The sequence below is a fragment of the Podarcis raffonei genome, chromosome 6 (genome assembly GCF_027172205.1).
Source record: "Podarcis raffonei isolate rPodRaf1 chromosome 6, rPodRaf1.pri, whole genome shotgun sequence".
In the NCBI taxonomy this organism is placed as follows: domain Eukaryota; kingdom Metazoa; phylum Chordata; class Lepidosauria; order Squamata; family Lacertidae; genus Podarcis; species Podarcis raffonei.
Genome location: NC_070607.1, coordinates 27,510,536 through 27,531,440, shown reverse-complemented (window position 1 = coordinate 27,531,440; position 20,905 = coordinate 27,510,536). Strand labels below are relative to the sequence as shown.

Genomic DNA, 20,905 nt, shown 5'->3' with positions numbered 1-20,905 from the left:
AACAAGTGGCCGGAGTCTCAGAAGGGGGCAAGGAACTGGGCACTCCTTCAAGTGTGTGGGGTCTTTGAGGTGTCCTGGGAGACAGAGGCAGTTTCATCAGCGGCTCAGTATCTGAATTACTTCAAGTCACCTGCTGCAAAGGAGGAGTCTCCTTACTGGCAGGAGGAAGGTGCCACGGGAAGAGATATGTGTCAGAGGGTGTGCCATCTCTAAGGTCCAACTTTACATCCCCTAAACCACCAGGCTTCTTGCCTGACTCGAACACCTATTGGGGTCCCAATTTCACTCCCCTCATCCCACTAGGACCCTCACCTGTGTCATCAAGCTCCCATTCCCCAAGCTTCTCCCATTCTTCCACAGGATCTGACCACCCCGTCTCCATGATCTTTCCATGGCACTCATAAAGGTGAGAGTGACAATCTCATGGGGTCACCAAAACAGTTCTTAGACAAGTAAGAGTGAAAGAAAAGAAAAGTTCTCAAATATGTGATGAAACTTCCTGAGATACACATGACAAATGGGTGCTGGAATGGGTGGTGGGTTGCTTAACAGATATGACCAGTCTGAATAGAAAGCTACAGAAATAAAGAGAAACAATATCGAAATGACTGTTATGAATTAAAACTAATAGGATTCCATGATCTACCACTTTCTCCCTCCACTAACCAGAAACTCATTGTAGATCCCTGAAAAGACAAAAAATGGCTAAGTTAAATGTTTGTGGAAACAAAGTTTATTTCAAACCAGCACATGTTTTCCCCCCAGCAGTTAGATATCATAAATTCATACCAGACTGGGGTTCGTTGCTGACTTTTCTTTAATTTCCCCAGAAAGAGACAGAATAATCTACGCCCTTGACTCTATGGCTGTTTGTGTTCCTTACCATAATCTGGTTTTAAAAGTATGCAGATGAACAGAAGATTTGCTCTTGCATGACTGCCAAGGCCATTTTCTGCTTGAGTTATCTGATGAGCAAAAGCCTGCTCAAGAAGGTACAGATCCCCTTATCACTCATTAGGCTGTGTCCCAAGCACTACATTTGAGAGGGGCAACAAATTCAAGATGGCCCTTTCTGTAATCCATTCCCCCCACCACCACCTCCAATGATAATGTCAGTGCATCAGTCAGCAACAATTGCTTATTTTTGTTTATTTGTTTTTTTAAAAGCAGATAACAAAAGCTGGTGCATCATATGTTACTTGTAACTGGAACCTAACATAATTACAAGTCCATAATTTCTCAACCATGAGTTATATTCCACTATTCTAGGCAGGTTTAATGAATCCAAGTGCAGAATAAAATCCCAATTGGAAGCACTTATATAAACAACACCTTCCATTCTGGCATCCTTAGTTTAGTAGGAGATATTCAAAATATTGGGTTGTAGCCGACTTAACTTTCACCCAGAGTAGACCCATGGAAATTAGTGATGCCCATTAATTTCAATGGGTCTATTCTGAGTAGAACAAACACTGGATATGACCATGCTTAGTGGCCTAAGAAAGTGGCTTTTAATTTCACTTTAAACAGGAATTATTTTTACTTTAAACAGGAATTTAAACAGCTAATTCCACATACTCTAAAGCAGCATAAGGTAGTGGGAAGAAATGAACTGACAAATCAGTTAAGCAAATAAATAAATAAAATGCAATTACTCTCTGGTTTGGACACAAAAGGAACTTTTTAAAAATTCCATAAAATTATTCACACATAAACTTTAGGAAACTTGCCCCCTGTCCTCTTCTTTGACTTGAAATCATATGAAGGTCACTATTTATTCACGTTTTATCACTAGCTCTACATTTCCTACCCTATACTACCCTCTTCTCCTCTTAGCCTAGTGCTCCGTTCACATCTGGGTTGATTTAACAAGTGATTGGAAATGTAGCCTCCTGATTTCCCGTTAAATACTAGGCACAGGAAAAGAAATAGCACTTGTTTTTCAGTGAGTTTTGACAGCCATCCAAAATCCAGTGCACACCAAAGAGCGGTCTGTGGTTTGATGGCAAGGGCCCAACATTTCTGAAACATATTCTTGGGAGAAGGAAGCAAACAGGGCTTCGCCAGAAATAATGACACAGCTTCACTTTATATTTCTAGAAATGGATACAGGACTTTTAATTGCTAGCCTTAAGCAGAGTAACCATTCATTCTTTGCCACAGCGCGTGTGTGCTTTGGATCACCAAGCACACCATGAGCAAACCCTTTAAAGCCAGTGGGATTACTTACCTGTGCAAACATATAGAGTTAGGAACCAATGGTAGATTGCACACCTCTCAAAGGGCTGCATCCTGAGGGACCCAACCCTGAAAAAGCCCTTGTACATAACCTTTCTGGAATCAATACTCATGAGCAAGGAATAAGATGTTTTAGTCATGCAGCCAAATGCCCTGATTCAGAATTCTGGGTATGGCAGGGATGCTCATGAATCCTACCTCAATGACATTAGTGACATGTAGGGACTTGCATCACAGTCCTCAGCCCTACAACATATATGAAGCTAATGCCGGGGGGGGTGTAAGAGAGAGACAGAATTTGGAGGTCCCCAAATTCTGGAAAGCCCTCCCCTCCTAGGTGCATCTTGTCTCTGTACAGTCATACCTCGGGTTACAGACGCTTCAGGTTGCGTGTTTTCGGGTTGCGCACCACGCCAAACCCAGAAGTACCGGAATGGGTTACTTCCAGGTTTTGGTGCTCACGCAGAAGTGCTAAATCACACTTTGTGCATGTGCAGAAACACCGAATCGCGACCCATGCATGCAGACACAGCATTGCGGGTTGCAAACATGCCTCCCGCGGGGATCACGTTTGCAACCCGAGCGTCCACTGTCTACATTTTGATGTCAGGTCAAGGTGCACTTTTTTGCACAACCTTTGGGGGTGGAAGAAGTTACATGGCTTAATTGTGTTGAGCTGCATGTAACCTGCCCTGGTCCCATAGGAGGAAGGGTGTTCTATAAAGGCCTTTGAATAAATATCGCTGGCTTTGTGTCAAGCATGTTCAAAATAGTAAACCATTGCACATGCCCTCTGCTGAATGTTTAACCCACTAATGTCTCTGTGGCCACGGACTGCATGAAGTATCTAAGGAAGATTCATTGTAATTTCCATAACAAACAGCCGCATTCCAGCAGGAAAGATCTCGAGCCATGAAAGTCAAAGGGCTACCTCCTGAAGCAAAAGTTTCCACCAGCTGAGTAACACCTGCAAAGGCCACCTCTTCGACACTAGAATAAAAAATAAAAAAGCATGGCTTCCTGCCAATGCCTTCATGCGGAAACTTGCTTGAAGAGGGGGAAAAAGGAGGGCGAGGAATTAGCAATAGTGCGGCTGGGATTTCCCTTACCCTCCAGGACGGAACAGCAGGTTGGAGATATTTAAAACCTGCGAGGGGGAAAGGAATGGCTTTCTCCCCTATTGCCTTCGAGTATCTCTAGGGTTTAAGGGCACTGCTAATGAAACCGCTTTGCATCCGATGTTTAATTGTTTTGCTCCTTGTGCAAAGACTTTTCTTTTAACTGAAATGCTAAACAGCGAAGAAATCTGCCACAGCTGGATGAGAAGCCAGAACACTGGCCTCCTATGGGTATGTGAATGCAGTACATTATAGAGCCTTAATCTGGCAAAGGGTCAGGTTACGTGGTTAAAGTGGTACATGGGAACAGCAGAGGCTTATTCAGTTTGGCCATGCATTCCCAGTGTTGTTTTACAGTAGGTCTATTCAGATTAGACTTACACACTTACATCCACCTCTGCTCCAAGTGAGATTTGGAAAGTAAGGTGGAATCAACACACATATTAAAAGAACGCTATGAAAATGCTTTTCTAAAAAATGTTTTGAAAAATACATTGAATTTGCCATAGCTCACTGTCGCCATCTAGTGTCACATTTGTATGTTGCACTTTACAACACACTTAAAACGTTTTATTGGCAGCTGTATAGTCAAGTCCAAGAAAGGAAGTTCAAGGAAGAAATAAGGCAGAAACTGGCAGAATTCCAGAAGGCTCTGAAAGATGTTCCATGGAGGCATATAAACCCTGCGATCCAAACCCTGCTTTCAAGCAGGATCCCATTTACAGGGATCATGCTCAAATATGAATGATATTTCCCAGTTCCAAGTGGTAATTTCTACAGGAATGGAGTAGGTGAACAGGCAGCATGGAACAAAGTGTTTTGTCATGGAACAGTGTTCTGTCATGTGAACTAGTACAATCCTATGCATTTCTACCCAGAAATAGGTCCCCCTAGGTTCCTATAAGGCTAAAGCTGAAATCCTATGCGCCCCAATTTGGATTGTATGTATGTGTGCGTGTGTTTCATTTCCAGCACTGCTTGAATGAACAAGTCACCAAAGACCTTAGACAATCTACCCTTCACAGTGATTTACTCCTGCTATTAAATTAATCCCCCTAGTAGAGGAGAACATAACTCACTTCCTAACAAGATGTGAGGGGCTGTGGAGGGGAAGAAACCAACCTAAAGTACATACCAGTTTTTTTCAATGCAAAACAGGTTTTAAAAATCCTCCAAAATCATTATGAATTTGTTCCCTCGTGAATCACATTCAAAAGTACAGTTGTCGACAGGCTGTAGTTCTAGTCAGTCCTCTTCCACATTGTCTATTCACAGAGGACGCACAAAAGGGATAATAAGCACCCGAGAAAGATTTTACGAGCATGGGTGATAAAAATACAAATAAAAGATGTATAAGAACTAATGTCGCTGAAAAATCAAAGATATGATTTGCAATATCGCTAACGGAGGAATTACATATACGGTGGTACCTCGGGTTAAGTACTTAATTCGTTCCGGAGGTCCGTTCTTAACCTGAAACTGTTCTTAACCTGAAGCACCACTTTAGCTAATGGGCCTCCTGCTGCCGCCACGCCACTGGAGCACAATTTCTGTTCTCATACTGAAGCAAAGTTCTTAACCTGAAGCACTATTCTGGGTTAGCAGAGTCTGTAACCTGAAGCGTATGTAACCTGAAGCGTATGTAACCTGAGGTACCATTGTAGTTCTGTGATTCTTTCCCTCCTCAGATCTCTTTTCTTCTTTTTTGCTTTGAAATAACGCAACAGCTGAAGTTACAATTTGAAGGGGGACTCTGGCTAAAGAGTGGAGTGAGGAGGGGGCTTCTTAACCCTCTCCTATCGGCCCATTTCCTCACCCCCCCACCCACTCTTTAAATTATCTTTTCCATAATATACAAAAACATATGAGGCTTAGTTCTCACAGAAGGTGGTACGCCTGAAGCATGTCACGGAGGGGATATCATGCCATTGAATGTTTTGAGAATACAAGAAGATCCCCACTAGACCAGGCCAAAGGTCCACATCTAGTACGGGACCCTGTCCACCCAGTGACCAACCAGATGTTCATGGGAAGCTCACAAGGTGGACCTGAGCACAAGAGCACTCTCCCCACTGGAGATTCCCAGCAACACGCATTCAGAGGCATGCTGCCTCCAGCAGTGGAGACAGAACATAGTCTTATATTCTCTTTGAGCAGGACCAAAGAAGGCTCGCTAAATTCCTGCACTCAGAAAACCATTGTGGGAGGGGAAAGGCTAGCCTAGAGCCATTTTTCTTGTCATCTATGTTACAGTTGGCACCTAGATACAAAAATTGTAGAGCCCTTTTTTTTTTTTTTGCAAAATCTCCAAAAAGAAAATGAAGTTTTTGAGCTATTTTTTTAGGAAATTCGCCCCCAAAACCCAACACTTCCAGGTTGCCATATGCCCGGGTTTCCCTGGACGCCATTTCCTACAGATGAATCCTGGGTATGTCCGAGAGATTCTGGATGTATGACAGCCCTAATCTATGTGGAAGGATTTTTTTAGTGTGGATGATCACATGGCTATGTGAGCCCCCACCTGCAGTTTGGAACAATTTACCGGTAATCCAGAAACAGGTTTGACCATCTCATTGAAAACCAGGCCACAAAGAACTGGCCTACCTTACATATGCATGTGAAGGGCTTTGAACACTGTATCATTTAATTGATATTAACCACGATAACCAAAAATAGAACTTCCACGTTCAAAGCTGATTTCTCCGATTATTTGATGCTAGAGACAAAATATGGGAGAAGCTAGCTGAGAGGTTCCTGAGAGGTACCCGGGTGGCCTCTGAGACTGGCTTTCCACTAAGACAGCTCTCATACTGTTATGTGGCAACTTAACTGAAAGTTTTTAATTTGGCTGCCAGTTGCTCCAGAATGCCTTTCTTTCAATCCTTAAAGTATAGGTCCTTTTAGTTCATAATCTTTTTATTAGGAGAAGCTTCATCTCAAAATATTGAGTTTTTGATGGAAAATAACCTCTTCACATTTTTGAATGAAAAAGCAATGTCCTTTTACATCAGCAACAGAAGCCAGAAAGTCTATGAATCATCCAGCTAAATTCTTCCATAGAGACAGACACAATAATTCTGACATTAGTACATCATGTAAGACACACATATTTCTCTTAATAAACAAAGGACTTTTTTTCAAAATTAAAAAAATAAAACAAACCGGGAACGTGCAAGGATTCAAAATACTATGTTTTCCAGGATGTAGTGGCAATCAAGCAAGAAAATATTCAGTACAAGGGTCAGAGTAAACTTGAATAATTCTGCATCCTAGACATTGGAGGAACTGTGAGGGCAGCACAATCCAGCCTGAGGGTAGACATTTCTGAACACTCTGGCTAGTAAGGAGAAATTTTCTATGTGTTTCAGAACTGGCCACACATATTATTCACACGTGTATTTTGCAAACTGACACAGAAGTGTGTAGTAAACTGAACTTAATATTGGGAAAAGGGAAAGATGCGAGAAACAAAAACTTACTGAATAGTTCACTTCTGGATCAAATGGCCATCTGAGGGTCAAGATACACAGGGCACTAAACTGATCTTTGAATCCTGTAGTATAGCACCAGAAGGACTGAGCGATGTGATTCCCCCTGCCCCTCCAATATTTGGGCTGGGTCTCAGGCTCAGCTCACAAGACAATATCCACTTCACAACTCTTCTTCCAGATTAGATGCCCCAAACCAGAGTTTTCTGTCCCACATGCTCATAGCAGGAATAGTGTAATACTACACTATAAACTGCATTCCAATGAGTTTAGTACATGTGGTAATAACATTTGTTCTCATTAATACATTCTGGATTGTCCTCTGGGTTCCAGATGCAATTTGAGAACACTCACTCTCTCCCATTCCAATTCAGGATGAACATCACTTGCCCTATTTAATGTTGTGGGCTGTGCTTTATAAAGCAGGACTGGACCCCATGCAATTGTTCTACAACCAGCAACAGTAATGTTTGTTTCTGAAATTAGGATGTTAAATAGTGAAGCTTTAAGGACACACCATGAGACATGATATCATAGCCTAAAAATGCAATCCAAACAACCAGTCTGCTCAGCTTTACAAACAGCAAATTTGAATGTCCTGGCAAACTGTGAAGGAGTGATTTACAAAACAGTAGGTAATAGCTGGATCTTTCTCCAGGAGCAACATGCCAGTATTTGAGAAGCACATACATGACTTCATCCTGGGCCTAGTTTTTTGTACCTTTAACAAAACCTCAAATAATAATAATAAAGACTTTGCACTGTGCACCAAGAGGCTCGTCTCAAAGTGATTAGAGATTTGGTTGCAGACCACACAGAAAGCAAGTTGTTTGTTAGTTAACATTTTCTTCCTTGCTCTTGCCTTTGGAATTGCTCCTATCATGCCTTCCAGGGCTTATGATCTGTCACAAGGCCACACAGCCTCTTAGAATAGGAAGCCCACTAGAGTTGATGATCACACATTAAGGGCAATGCCATAAACCCCACTTTAAACAAAAGTTCAAATAAATAACTGGAGAGAACTCAAATTGCTTCCACAAGCCACCTAACTGCTCCCAAGGGCCTTTGTTCTGAAACCTGATAACTAGTTAACATTTCTTTCTATCGACATGACTTCCCCTTCCCCTTCTTTGAAAGGAGTACCAGCTAACTGAGTAGGGTCCATTATGAAGTGACTACAAAGCTTCATGAAGCTCCCAATACTTACAGTGAAAAACCTTGAAATCTCTGGGGCAAGTCTTTCTGTTTTCACCTTCCATACCAAGGGAACGGGAGAGTTCAGTATGAATGCCAATGGCCTCTGGTGAATATGAATTGAAGAAATTGGATTCAAATGTAAGGTGACCTGTAAAAAACACAAATACACACCGACCAATTAAAATGTGGCTTTATTTGATAAATATTCAAAAAATAACTAATATTTAGGATTTATATAGTGCCTCTTTAACATTTCAAGTGCTTTGTGTACATTTTCTCAGTAATCCGTGTACACAGACAAGTTGATAAGATGATGATGATGGTGGTGATGGTCATGATGATTTCTTATGTTACAGATGGGACTGAGGAAAAGGAATGTGCTTAAGCCCACCTGCTCAGTTCATGACTGATGTGAAATTTGACATAGTAACATCCTAGGCACTGCCAGGGCTGGGGTGAGGGGTTAGCAATAGTGTACATCTGCAGAGCCATCTCAAGGAATTTTGCTATCTGTGGCAGAGCAAAAAAAATTTCATGCACACAAACTCAAAGTAGGCACACAGGACTCAAATCTGGTCAAGTTATTTTGTCACCTGAAACACACAACCCCACAAGTTCCTCTCCACCTCCCTGGCAGTAAAACAACAGTGTCAAAATCAGCAGCCTAAGATGGCTCTGTTTGATGGTATGGCCAGCCATGGGCATCTGCTGGGCAGGGAACCAAGTGCCAATTCCCAGAGCCCCCTAATTTCGCTCCTCCTCGTTACTGTTCCTGCCTGCAATCACCTTCTCCAAAGAAGTGGGCAGTGATTAGGGTTGTTGTTTAAAGTTATTGAGCTTTTTGGGTGGAACATCTCCCCCCAAAAACACATATTTGGGGGCTTTTCTTGGATCTCAAAACCTGGGTGTATGGCAGCCCTGGCAGTGACAGAAGCAAGGGGATAGAGAAGCACCCTCTGCTTGCCTGGCCCTCTCCCTGTGGTTGGTTTGGGCCCAAAGGGACTGGCGAAGAAGGAGTTGCAAGAGCAGTGAGAAGAGTGAGTGAGAGAGGAATCAACTCTAGACTTCTTCACATGTTACACTAAAAAGAGCGTAGTGTACACTCGCTGATTTGTGCAGCTCAACTACTGAGTACACCGCTTATATATTCTTTAAACATAACATGTGAACACCCTTACCACTCACAGGTGGGGGTAGAGTTGTGGCAGAGGCATGCTTAAGGCCACCTACTGAGTTCAGAACCGAAGTGGAATTTGAACCCTAATTTCCAAGTTCACAGTTTTGTATTCCTGAGCCTAATCCTCATAAATGGCAGGGAAGCTAGGAAACCTGTTTCTGACTGGGAGGACCAAACCCTCAGCAGAGTGCCCATTTTCTCCTCAAATAACCCAGTCTGCACAGAAGAAGTAGAAGAGTCTGGATTTGATATCCCGCTTTATCACTTCCCGAAGGAGTCTCAAAGCGGCTAACATTCTCCTTTCCCTTCCTCCCCCACAAGAAACACTCTGTGAGGTGAGTGGGGCTGAGAGACTTCAGAGACGTGTGACTAGCCCAAGGTCACCCAGCAGCTGCATGTGGAGGAGTGGAGACGCAAACCCGGTTCCCCAGATGACGAATCTACCGCTCCTAACCACTACACCACACAGCAATTCCAAAGCCACTGACAATTCAATACTACATCCCCTGACGCCCACAGATTAAGTGTAGTCACAATGTATTTATTAGCTGTTCTGCACTGCTGGGAAAAGCCACCATCCCAAAGCCACCAGGGGTTCCTGGCTCCACGGAGCTCAGTCGCCATATGGTCCCCATCATTTCTAAATTTGCTGTTAACAGACTTCTGTGGGCAGGTTTGGAGATTTTAGTTGTATGGGCCCTGGGCAGCCCACAAAGGCACAAGCCTCGTGAGCCCTTGTGAGGAAAAGACAGGAGCGATTCTCCGTTGCAAAGTCTGGCGTGTGGGCTGAACACCCTTTAGGGAAGAAGTCTAGGAGAAGTCCAGCAAGCTCGGGATGAGGTCTGCTAATGAAAACAATTCCAGGAAAGAGATGAGATATTTTGGATCTTGCGACAGTGTTCGGGGCAAACTTAGAAAGACACCTGCTCAGCAGTAAATAATACTTCAGTTTAACCATTATCCTAAAACCTCTTCCTTCATTTTAAGTGGGCAATCATAGTTTTCTGGCTTGAACTTATCAATGTTTGGAATACTGGGCATATTTTTCCAAATTCTCTTCCCCCACCCCACAACGTACTAACATATTTCCTTCAAGAGCTGTATAAACAAGATAATCTAACTTCCTTCTCACTTCTCTTAAAAAATCAAGCATACACCAGGTGACAGTGGCCATGAAAAAGAGGAAAATTGAGCAACCTGAAGGTACAGGAAGTGTCTGCAATTCCACTGGGAATGACATTTGGGATGAAAGGTTATACAGTGGTACCTTGGGTTACATACGCTTCAGGTTACAGACGCTTCAGGTTACAGACTCTGCTAACCCAGAAATATTACCTTGGGTTAAGAACTTTGCTTCAGGATGAGAACAGAAATTGGGCAGCAACGGCGCAGCGACAGCAGGAGGCCCCATTAGCTAAAGTTGTACTTCAGGTTAAGAACAGTTTCAGGTTAAGAGCAGACCTCCAGAACGAATTAAGTTCTTAACTCGAGGTACCACTGTACCACCAGTTAGTGCAGAGGTAGCCAATATGGTACCTTCCAGATGTTTGAGACTCCAACTACCAGCCCCACACAGCAAGAGAAATGGTCAGGGACAATGGGAGTTGTAGTCCATTTGTAGGGAACCACGTTAGCTAGCCTTGGTTTAATGCTATGTGAACAAGCCTAGGCTCCTTTCAGGGTCACACACTCCCTCTCGTCATCCCTTATCTCTGCAACCCACTGAGTGGCAAAGTCATGGCGGCACAGGCACTCTTTAGGGCTATTTTCCCACACTGCTTCCTTCTGGGAAAGGACACTAAGAGAGAAGATGGCCTAAGTCTGGGACTGCCAGTATTGCCACTGCTAATGTACTGGCAAAGCAATTCAAAAAGGCAGGTCAGGGAAGAAGCCGGAGACTTCCCTGCCTCAGGCGGCACAGTGACTTAGGCCAGCTATCATGCAATCCATCGCCTGTATTCTGAAGATGCACCGAACAGGAAAACATCAATAATATGTGCTTACAAAACAACCAATACCCACATGTACCATCATTCAAAGGATGATACAAGTACAGTGGTACCTCGGGTTACATACGCTTCAGGTTACAAACTCCGATAACCCAGAAATAGTGCTTCAGATTAAGAACTTTGTTTCAGGATAAGAACAGAAATCACGCTCTTGCAGCGCAGCAGCAGCAGGAGGCCCCATTAGCTAAAGTGGTGCTTCAGGTTAAGAACAGTTTCAGGTTAAGAACGGACCTCCGGAACAAATTAAGTACTTAACCCGAGGTACCACTGTAGTTTTGGTTAAGATGGAAATGGAAGTTTCAGAAAACACTTGTTTCCTCTTTTCCACTATAGATATAGCAGTCAATAAGAAAGAGAAAGGCCTAGTTGTGAGAGAATGTTATAGAGTTCACTGAGAGCATTTTGTAGCTAATACACCCAGTGCATGAAAAATGGGTATTATCAAGTGAATAATCTTTCAATATAGGCTTTGCATGCCTCTGCAGTTATTAAGACTCTCTTTCGAAAGAGCGTTGCAGACACATACAATATCAAGGAGGTAAAGACAGCTGCAAACTTGCAGTTTCCCTGGAGATACCAGTTTTTATGGAAGGCTGAGGATCACCACAGCAACCAAACTACAAAAACAGACCAATGGGCTCGTGCCCCATTATTCTGGCAAAGTAATTTGTATTATAGGAACAGTCTGGGGGCACAGATATTGAAAAATGATCAAAGAAGAAAGCACTGTTGAAGTATAATTTGGTTTTGCTGACTTTAAGGCCTCAAATCACACGTTTACAAAGACCGTTATGAAAGTTAATGCTCAAGGTTTTGTAATGCTGAACTAACCACTGTAGTGTGAAGGGATCCAGATTAATTTTCAGCACATTTTTTTCCAAAACAACCATTACAAATTTGTGCTAATAAACCAGGGCAAAAATATATCAAGTTACAGTACCCATATTGAGGCAGCTGTTCAGAAAAGCATTAAGAGAGAAAATGGACTTTCAAGATGAATGCACTTTTTTTGCTTTGTATCTTCAGATCACAAAACTACTACAGCACTATATGTCTTGAAAATATAAGCATTTTATAAATTTAAGTAGCTGTTCAGGTTGCCAAACAGAAAGTTAATCAATTGCAATGCTTTCTGGGAAAGTCTCTAAAATTGCCTTCCCCGGCATAGTACTCTCCAGATGTTTTAAACTGCAATTCCCATCAGCCCTAGCAAATGGTCAGGGATGATGGGAGTTGTGATAAAAATTAATAAATCTGAAGGGCATATTCATAAAGTCTGCCGCACTTCTTCAACGCTTTTCAAACCCTGCCTCGTCACACTTTGGCAACAGTTTCACCAATGCCACCTCCTTTGTCACAAGTTTGCTACGCCACAACTCATAATAAAACATACATACTGCCAACATATCATTTCTATATTCATAAGCCCCATGCCATTCTCCATGACCCTCTCTTTCCTTTTCAATTTGTAACTTGAGAGTTGGGAGGAAACTGGTTTTCAGGGGCTGGCTTTGGTCCTAGCTTCTCCAACTACTGACTTTTAATTTAGCTATACACTAGATTTTTCACAATGATTGCTCTTAATAAGTTATTCATTCAGTTCTTCTTTTTATTGTTGTTTGTAAAGTCACACGTTTTTGCCCTCATAACCTGCAAGTGTACTATTTTATACTGGACAGAGCTGCTGAAAGGTGAACAATTAAAAAAAATTAAATGGGCAACAACCATAGCATGGTTTTATCTTCTCAAGTGTGAAAGATGCAACAACAGTAGTTTATATGGATCTGCTTCACAGGTTCTCTATGCTGCCAACTGATTAAAAAAGAAAACTGATGGTGCATGTAGCCAACCAGAAGCTTCAACTGGGAGCAGAAAGGTTGGCTTTGCCTAGAATGGCTAGGGAGAGAGAGAGAGAGAGAGTGCGTGCAGCAGGTCTCCTGCACCTTTAATAGTTGTGGTCCCTCTTCTTCAACTGATTACTATTTTTCTTTTCCTATAAACCCATAGACTCCCATAAAATCCCAATTTGGAAACAGCTAAAAGGATGGTTGTGCTCCCCCTAGCTGTTGGAAGACCTTTCCTTCCAAGCAATTTCAAGAAGCCTAGAAGGGAGACAGGAAAGAAGACAGGCTATGGAGGAAAGGGTTAGCAGCACCTTCCAAATGGCTACATTAGGCCAGGGGCATCAACTGCCAACCCTTACTACCCTCAATTGTTCTGTTTACAGAACTTACATAATGTCCTGAATTCATGTCTGCATTATATAATGTGTCACAAATAATTTTGGTTCCATTCATTTAGATCAGGCTTTCCCAAACTTGGGCCTCCAAGCTGTTTTTGGACTACAACTCCCATCATCCCTAGGTAGCAGGACCCGTGGTTGGGGTGATGGGAACTGTAGTCCAAAAACAGTTGGGAACCCAAGTTTGGGAAACCCTGATTTAGATCTAGATGGTGATGGTAGATTAACAGCATTCAATACTTATAATCTGCTCTGGGATTGGGATACATTTTTGTTGCTGTAGAGCTTCAGGTTACGATTTTAAAAAATAATATTTAGTAGAATCTGAAACCTCCAGAGTTATGGTATGTCAATGAAGTATCTGTGCACTTTCTTCTAAATCCCATTATTCTCTGATGATTCTTTCAGACACACAAAATACCCCAAAGCCAAACAAAAGGACTCATAAACGTACATGTCCCTGCCCACGCTGTTCATCTTTCCAGCACATGTAACCTCCCCCAAACCAGTCACGGAACGGCGAAGTGAACTGCTAACAATACTTTAGCCTTGAAAGAATTATAGAAAAAAGTATCTTTCAGTATAGCAAGAAACACATTGTACCACGATGTGAATGCAATTTCCATATGTGGAAAGAATAGCATTTGCATTTAACCTTAAACAGATGGTTTACTGAAAGAAGAAACCCACATTTTGACAAGTGCCTATTGGATAGACAAATTGCACCATGGCAAATTGAAGACGCAAAAGATAGGATAATTATTCCCCCACAATAATTGAAAAAAGAGAGATGCATTTCACACAAACATTACTAGCGCCTCACGGAGGCAAGGCTGTAAAAGTCCCTTTCCAAAGCAGTCAGTGCAAAATCAACGTCAAGAGAAGTGGGGGGGGGGGGTGGATATGAGAGAGACCAGAGGAAGGTGTGCAATCAAGATCCAAAAGACAGCAAGTGGAGAGCTTGTGCCAACACCTGCCAACCTTAAGTTAGTGCCAAGGCCCCAGTGCCTCAGCAGAGCCCAGAATGCATGTTCTGGGCCCCGTTTAAAATATATTTCTCTAGCTTTCCATGCCAAGAAGTGCTGAGACTTAACTGCCCTTTTAATTTTCCAAACTCAAATCAGCCCTCCATCAGGGACACCGTGAAAAATTAAGATGGTCTAAACCACTGAACCTCTTGGACTTGCCGATCAGAAGGTCAGTGGTTCGAATCCCCACGATGGGGTGAGCTCCCGTTGCTCGGTCCCAGCTCCTGCCAACCTAGCAGTTCGAAAGCACACCAAAAAGTGCAAGTAGATAAATAGGTACCACTCCGGCGGGAAGGTAAATGGCATTTCCGTGTGCTGCTCTGGTTTCGGTGTTCCACTGCGCCAGAAGCGGCTTAGTCATGCTGGCCACATGACCTGGAAAAACTCTGCGGACAAATGCCGGCTCCCTCGGCCAGTAAAGCGAGATGAGTGCTGCAACCCCAGAGTCGTCTGCGACTGGACTTAACAGTCAAGGGTCCTTTACCTGTTTAAGACCCATCTACCTGGCGGTGCTTAGTGCACTGTTGCTGTTACTGCAGATTTCCACTAACCGAGATGGGTGACCATCAAGGGGCACTATGTCAAAGGCCCCCTAAAACCTGGAGGAGGCCTTGCAAGGGAAAGTGGAGGATCCTGCCAGGCTACTATTGGCTCCCCACATCATTTGGTCTGGCAAAGCTGATAAGTTACAGTATCCCACTCTGGCCATTAGATGTGCGGTGCTGCAGGACAGCAAGAATCCCTATGCATGAGAACTGTCCCAGTGCTGCAGGGAGTAAGGAGTATGGACATCAGTCATAATGAATACAAGTAGTTATTTGAACACCACTTAGAAATTATTTTTGGACACAACTGCAAACTTGCCCAAAATTATGGGCCGACCTCTGTTTGTGTACAATCCCATCATCTTAAAAGCGGATTCCCTCGACCATTTTAAGCTGCTGAGACACAGCTGTAGCCAAGGTGGATTGTGTTTCCTCTTCTGGGCGCAAGAGGAAAAGGATGTGATGTGTTCATGATGGAGTGGTCCGTAACCATGTGATCCCTTCTGCGCACACTCGCGTCCCAATTTAGCCAGCTATTGAAAAAACTACAAAACTGGTACGAGGAGACATGGCTATATATTCAGCAGGAGGAAGGAAACAATAAAACCTGATCCCCTCAAACTACAGCTTAGCATCCCCAAACATACCTGCATGACTGGAACCCAAAAATTATTATGACCTGATCTGGATTCATATCTTTCGATGTCCATATCTAAGAACGTACAATGTTGACGTGCTTTGCAGTTAACGTGGCTGCCAGTGGGCAGCCATGCCTACTGCAATATGGGGCAATCAAGACAGGTTGGGGGAGGTGCAAAGAAATGAGTCCTGGAGAGCTGACGTTCTAACCATCAGCTGGGATCACCTGCTCTAGAGAGCTCTCTCTTGGGGCTGGAGGAAGTGGCTTGGATTCAAAGCACTATCTCTAGCATTTAATTCTTTTCAGAAGAAGTGGTTTGCATTGAAAGGGCTTTGAATCCAAACTCATTTCTCTGCAGAGGGGGAAATGCTGCTGTTTTAGGAGCATTCCCCTCTATGCAGAGACTTCAAAGGTGCTCCCTGGTAACTGACAGTCAGCTGATTAGGAACTTCTTTGAAGGTGTGCTCCTAGTGTCATTCAGTGGTGCCCTCGGATTGGTTATGAGCCACCTCATTTGAATTTTGATAAGTGTCAGTCCCCTGGCATTATTATGACATCAGGTGTCTGAGAGGTGGGTAGATTGGGATTTGGCCCATGGGGGAGATTAGGATCTGGCCTGTCAGCCAGATCTAGCTCCCTACCCATGATCTAGAGAGCTTGGCAAAGGCTACTCTAAAACAGGGTTTCCCAAACTTGGGTCTCCAGCTGTTTTTGGACTACAGTTCCCATCATCCTTAACCACTGGTCCTGCTAGTTAGGGATGATGGGAGTTGTAGTCCAAAAACAACTGGAAGACCCAAGTTTGGGAAAGCCTTCTCTAGAATATGCATTCAGTTGAGAGAGGGGTGGGATGGCCAGCTCTTTTCGGCATCATAATTGAGAATGAGCTCTAAAATGTACCATATTTTTCGCCCTATAGGACACACTTTTTCCCCTCCAAAAATGAAGGGGAAATCTGGGTGTGTCCTATGGGGCGAATGCAGGCTTTCGCTGAAGCTTGGAGAGCGAGAGGGGTCTCCAGGCTTCAGGAAGACATCCGCAGCCTAGGCAGCCCTGCGGGAGTTCCCGCAGGGCTGTCTAGGCTGTGGATAGTAGCTTGTTTCCCGGAGCGCCGGGCGCGCTGAAAGCAGAGCGCCCGGTGCTTCGGGAACAATCCGCAGCCTAGGCAGCCCTGTGGGAGGTCCCGCAGGGATGTCTAGGCTGCGGATAGCAGCCTGCTTCCCGGAGCGTTGGGCGCCCTGAAAGCAGAGCGCCCGGCGCTTCGGGAACACATCCGCAGCCTAGGCAGCCCTGTGGGAGGTCCCGCAGGGATGTCTAGGCTGCAGATAGCAGCCTGCTTCCCGGAGCGTCGGGCGCTCTGCTTTCAGGACACCCAGCGCTTCGGGAACACATCCACAGCGTGGGGAGCCCTGCAGGAGTTCCCCGCAGGGCTCCCTACGCTGTGGATAGCAGCCTGCCGCCCGGCGCGCAGGGCACCCTGAAGCAGAGCGCCCCTCGCGCCGGGCATGCATCCGCAGCGTGGGGAGCCCTGCAGGAGTTCCCCGCAGGGCTCCCCACGCTGCGGATAGCAGCCTGCCGCCCGGCGGGCGGGGCGCCCTGAAGCAGAGCGCCCCTCGCGCCAGACAGACATGGCCCAGCCCCACAAGCTCGGGGGACAGCAGGGTGGCACAGCGTCGCCATCCCACTGTTCCTCGACCTGGTTCGGTTTCTCCGACCTGCTTTTTTGGGGGGAAATAAAGGGAAAATTTTTTTCCTTTATTTCCCCCCCCAAAAAACTAGGTGTGTCCTATGGGACGGAGCGTCCTATGGGACGAAAAATACGGTACTTGGTATTCCCCCAGTGGTACGTTATGAAAAAGATTGGCAATTGTGGCCTTTTAGAAGGAGGTGGTTTGCCATTCATGACTGCCATTCTCATTCTGGAAGCCCTGGAAACGTCCAACAAATGTCTTAAGTTCCCAGGATCATTCTTTGGAAACTACTTTCCTAAACAGTTTACATCCCACTTTGCTGCCACATTTTGAGTGAACCATCAATCAAAGTTCGGGTTTTTTTTAAGGCTTTTGTTTTAAATTAAAATTTGGAAATGTTTTAGGGCTCCTATAAAGTAAGGAAGCTAAAGGAACTGGCAGAAACATAGACCTGCTAAGTCCTAATTTTGCCACACAATATTGCCAATCTCTTTAGCCCTCAGCTGCTTTCCAATTTTAAGCACCTGCTCTGCAAAAACTACCAGAGATCTGCCAAATTATACAGTATCTTCACACAGCCTTTTACGTTGGGCACACTAATCCGGTTGGTATAAAAAGCATGCAAAAAGTAATAATGAAAAAGCCAAAGCCTAAGGAAAGCCACATTATTTATTTGGCCCTGTGCATAGTTAAAGATGCATACAATTAACATACTTGGCATAATTGCATCTCTTTCCAATCCTAATTATTTTAGAGAACTTCTCTTTGGAACTGAGAGAAAGGAGTGGGGAAACGAGAGACGAAATGGAGAAAATGGTAGAATAGGATGCCTAGCAGAAACAGGGCAAAAGTGAGGAGGCAGAAATACCGTAAGTACCATAACATGAGGATAAAGAGTAAAAATTGTGCTATTATCTGCTCTGAGCACTGGGACTGCTAGCCTGGCCTTCCGCAGCCATTGCCTACATTTTTCTTTGCTTTTGACTGCAACACTGAGGATAACAAATTAGCTTTTTAAAAACCCTGACATCTCAGTTCCCTGACATTCCAATTCCTCAGCAGATACTATGCTTGCAGATTTACAGAAAACACACAGTCCTGCAGCAGTTCTAGCTTTGGGTTAATAGTTACCAGCTTTTTAGTATAACCTGAGCAAATCTAGAAGCATGCATAGTAAGTAAGACTGCAGCCTTAGTCCAGCTTCATCCAGCTGCCCTTTATAATCATGGGGTTTTTAAACCGAACAAACTCTACGTATATATATGAGGCCAGGAGCTGAAGATGAGACTACCAAATCCATTGCTTCTGAGCCTTAATACAGATATGGATTTGGAAAAGCAAAACAAGATCTCCTGCAAAATCTTTTGGTTTACAAAATGAGCATATAAAACCCCTAACAATCTGTGTGTCTCGGCTCACCACAGCGCACAGAGGTCAAGAGGATTTTTGCACAATCAAAAGCATCCTTGGGAGTCAGGGGCTGCCTCTTTCACATTTTAAAAAAAGAACCCATTAGCTTCTTTTAATTCTATTTAAAGTCACAAGGCCAACTTTTGCCAGCTACCCCACAGAGATCAAGAGACTATTCTCTCAAAAGCTACAGCATGAGGCCTGGCCATCTCATTTTTTTTTGCAAAACTTTTTTTACCACAAAACAACCCTAGCAGTGGACATTCCAGAACAGAAAGGTGGGGGTAAGTTATTTAAATAAATAAGACTTCACTTTGAAAAAATTACTGCACCATCTCTCAAATAATTGGCAATTAAATTTCAACAAAGATGATACTGACATGAAATCACACTAAGCATCCATGACAAGGAACATGTAGGTCTTTCCAGGTGCTATTAGATTTAGGTTGCAGCCCTATGCACACTTACTTGTGAGTAAGCCTCATTGAACGCAATGGGACTTCCTTCCTGTGTATAGGTTTGCACTGTAGAGGCCTTCAATCCTATGTGCAGTTCTGCAGAACTGTAGTAGTACCTCCTAAGACATGGGTGGGAAACCTATTCCTCTCCCGATATTGAGGGACTACAACTTGCATCAGGTCTAGCCAGCATGGCCAATGGTGAGGAATGATGGGAGTTCTAGTCCAGCAGCAACCAAAGGATTGCAGGTTTCCCATTCCCAGGTTATCAGGTCATTAAAAATCGTACCGGCCACAGAATGACACCATTAATAGGAATTATGAGAGTTCAGAAGCTTTCAACATGCTATACCCAGTGACTGTGTGCCAGAACTTGCAAGGTACCTGGTGCTTTCTGAACATAAAAAGTTGATACATCTGGAGTTCTATACCTGGCAGTCTTGCTGTTTATGTGGGGGGAAGGATCTCTCCTTAAGCTGTCTTACAGTTAGATTTGTTGCGACAGAAATACAGGATTCTTTACACGGAAAACAGAAGCATCTCTGTGAACAGGTATGTTTTTAGAGACAAAAATTCAGACAGTGCTGCCCATTAAGAAATTGTGTAAACACGGCAAGGGAGTTTGTTCCATTTGCTAGTGCAGTTTCCAGCGGTGGCAAAGGGGATGTTATCGTTCTGATAAAGCCAGCTTTCCAATGGCATATCCGAGCCAATTCGGCTTTCCATTCTCTTCGTGCCATGTACATTACAGGCTAGACATGTAACAAAGTGGGGATAGACACTTACGAGGCATGCAATGAGAAGTGACTGTCCGGGAAAGAGATCCTGGGATCACAACGGATAGCTCAAAGACAATGTTGACCCAGTGAGCACCAGTAAAGGGTGTGTTCCATGTTAGGCGTAATTAGAAAAGGAAAGGAAAGCAAAACTGCCAATATCACACCACTGCTTTACAAATCTATGATGTGTGATCATACTTGAGTTCAGTTTTGGGCACCACAACTCAGAAAGGAGATTGTAGAGCCGGAGAAGGTCCAGAGAAACTGGCAACCGAACTGATCAAGGAACTGAGTCAACTACCTTAAGAGGAAGGTTATAACATTTGGGGCTTTTATAATTTAGAGAAAAGGGATGAATGTAGGGAGAATGACCGGGGTGTATAAAAATATGCACAGAAAGTGGACAGAGAGAAGTTTTTCTCCATCTCTCATAATACTAGAAATTGGAGCAACCCAATGAAGTTAAATGTTGGAAGAGGCAGGTCACAAGACAGAAAGTAACTTTTTTCACACAGTACAAACTATGCAATTCAGTAAAATTCATGGCTGGTGAAATTCATGGCTGCCAACCTGAATGGCTTGAAAAGGGATTTAGACATGAAGGATAAACCTCTAGTGTTAAAGGCAGTATGTCTCTGAATACCCATTGCTGAGGAGTACAAGTGGAAATAGTACTGTTGAGCCCCTTTCCTGGTTAACCACTGTGAGAACAGGGTGCGAGACTAGAAAGGCATTTGCTCTGATCCGGCTCAGCTCTTCCTATACTCAATCAGACTTATTTTCAGGGAAGAATGTGTAGCTTTGCAATCTCACACCATTACAAAGTGTAAAATGCTGAATAATTTAAAGGTTACTTTAACTAATACCCCTTGACAGACCACTTAA

The 20,905-nt window shown here is 43.8% G+C and overlaps 1 protein-coding gene across 3 annotated transcripts in view; it reads right to left on the bottom strand.

The window, feature by feature from the left end:
• The window catches only part of TGFBR3 (transforming growth factor beta receptor 3), a 139,202-nt gene that overhangs the window by 50,516 nt on the left and 67,781 nt on the right, over nucleotides 1-20,905 (bottom strand). For all 3 annotated transcript variants that reach the window (XM_053391792.1, XM_053391791.1, XM_053391793.1), the window contains one exon: nucleotides 8,052-8,189. In XM_053391792.1, coding sequence (XP_053247767.1) covers nucleotides 8,052-8,189 — 138 coding nt within the window. The remainder of the gene's footprint in view (nucleotides 1-8,051; nucleotides 8,190-20,905) is intronic.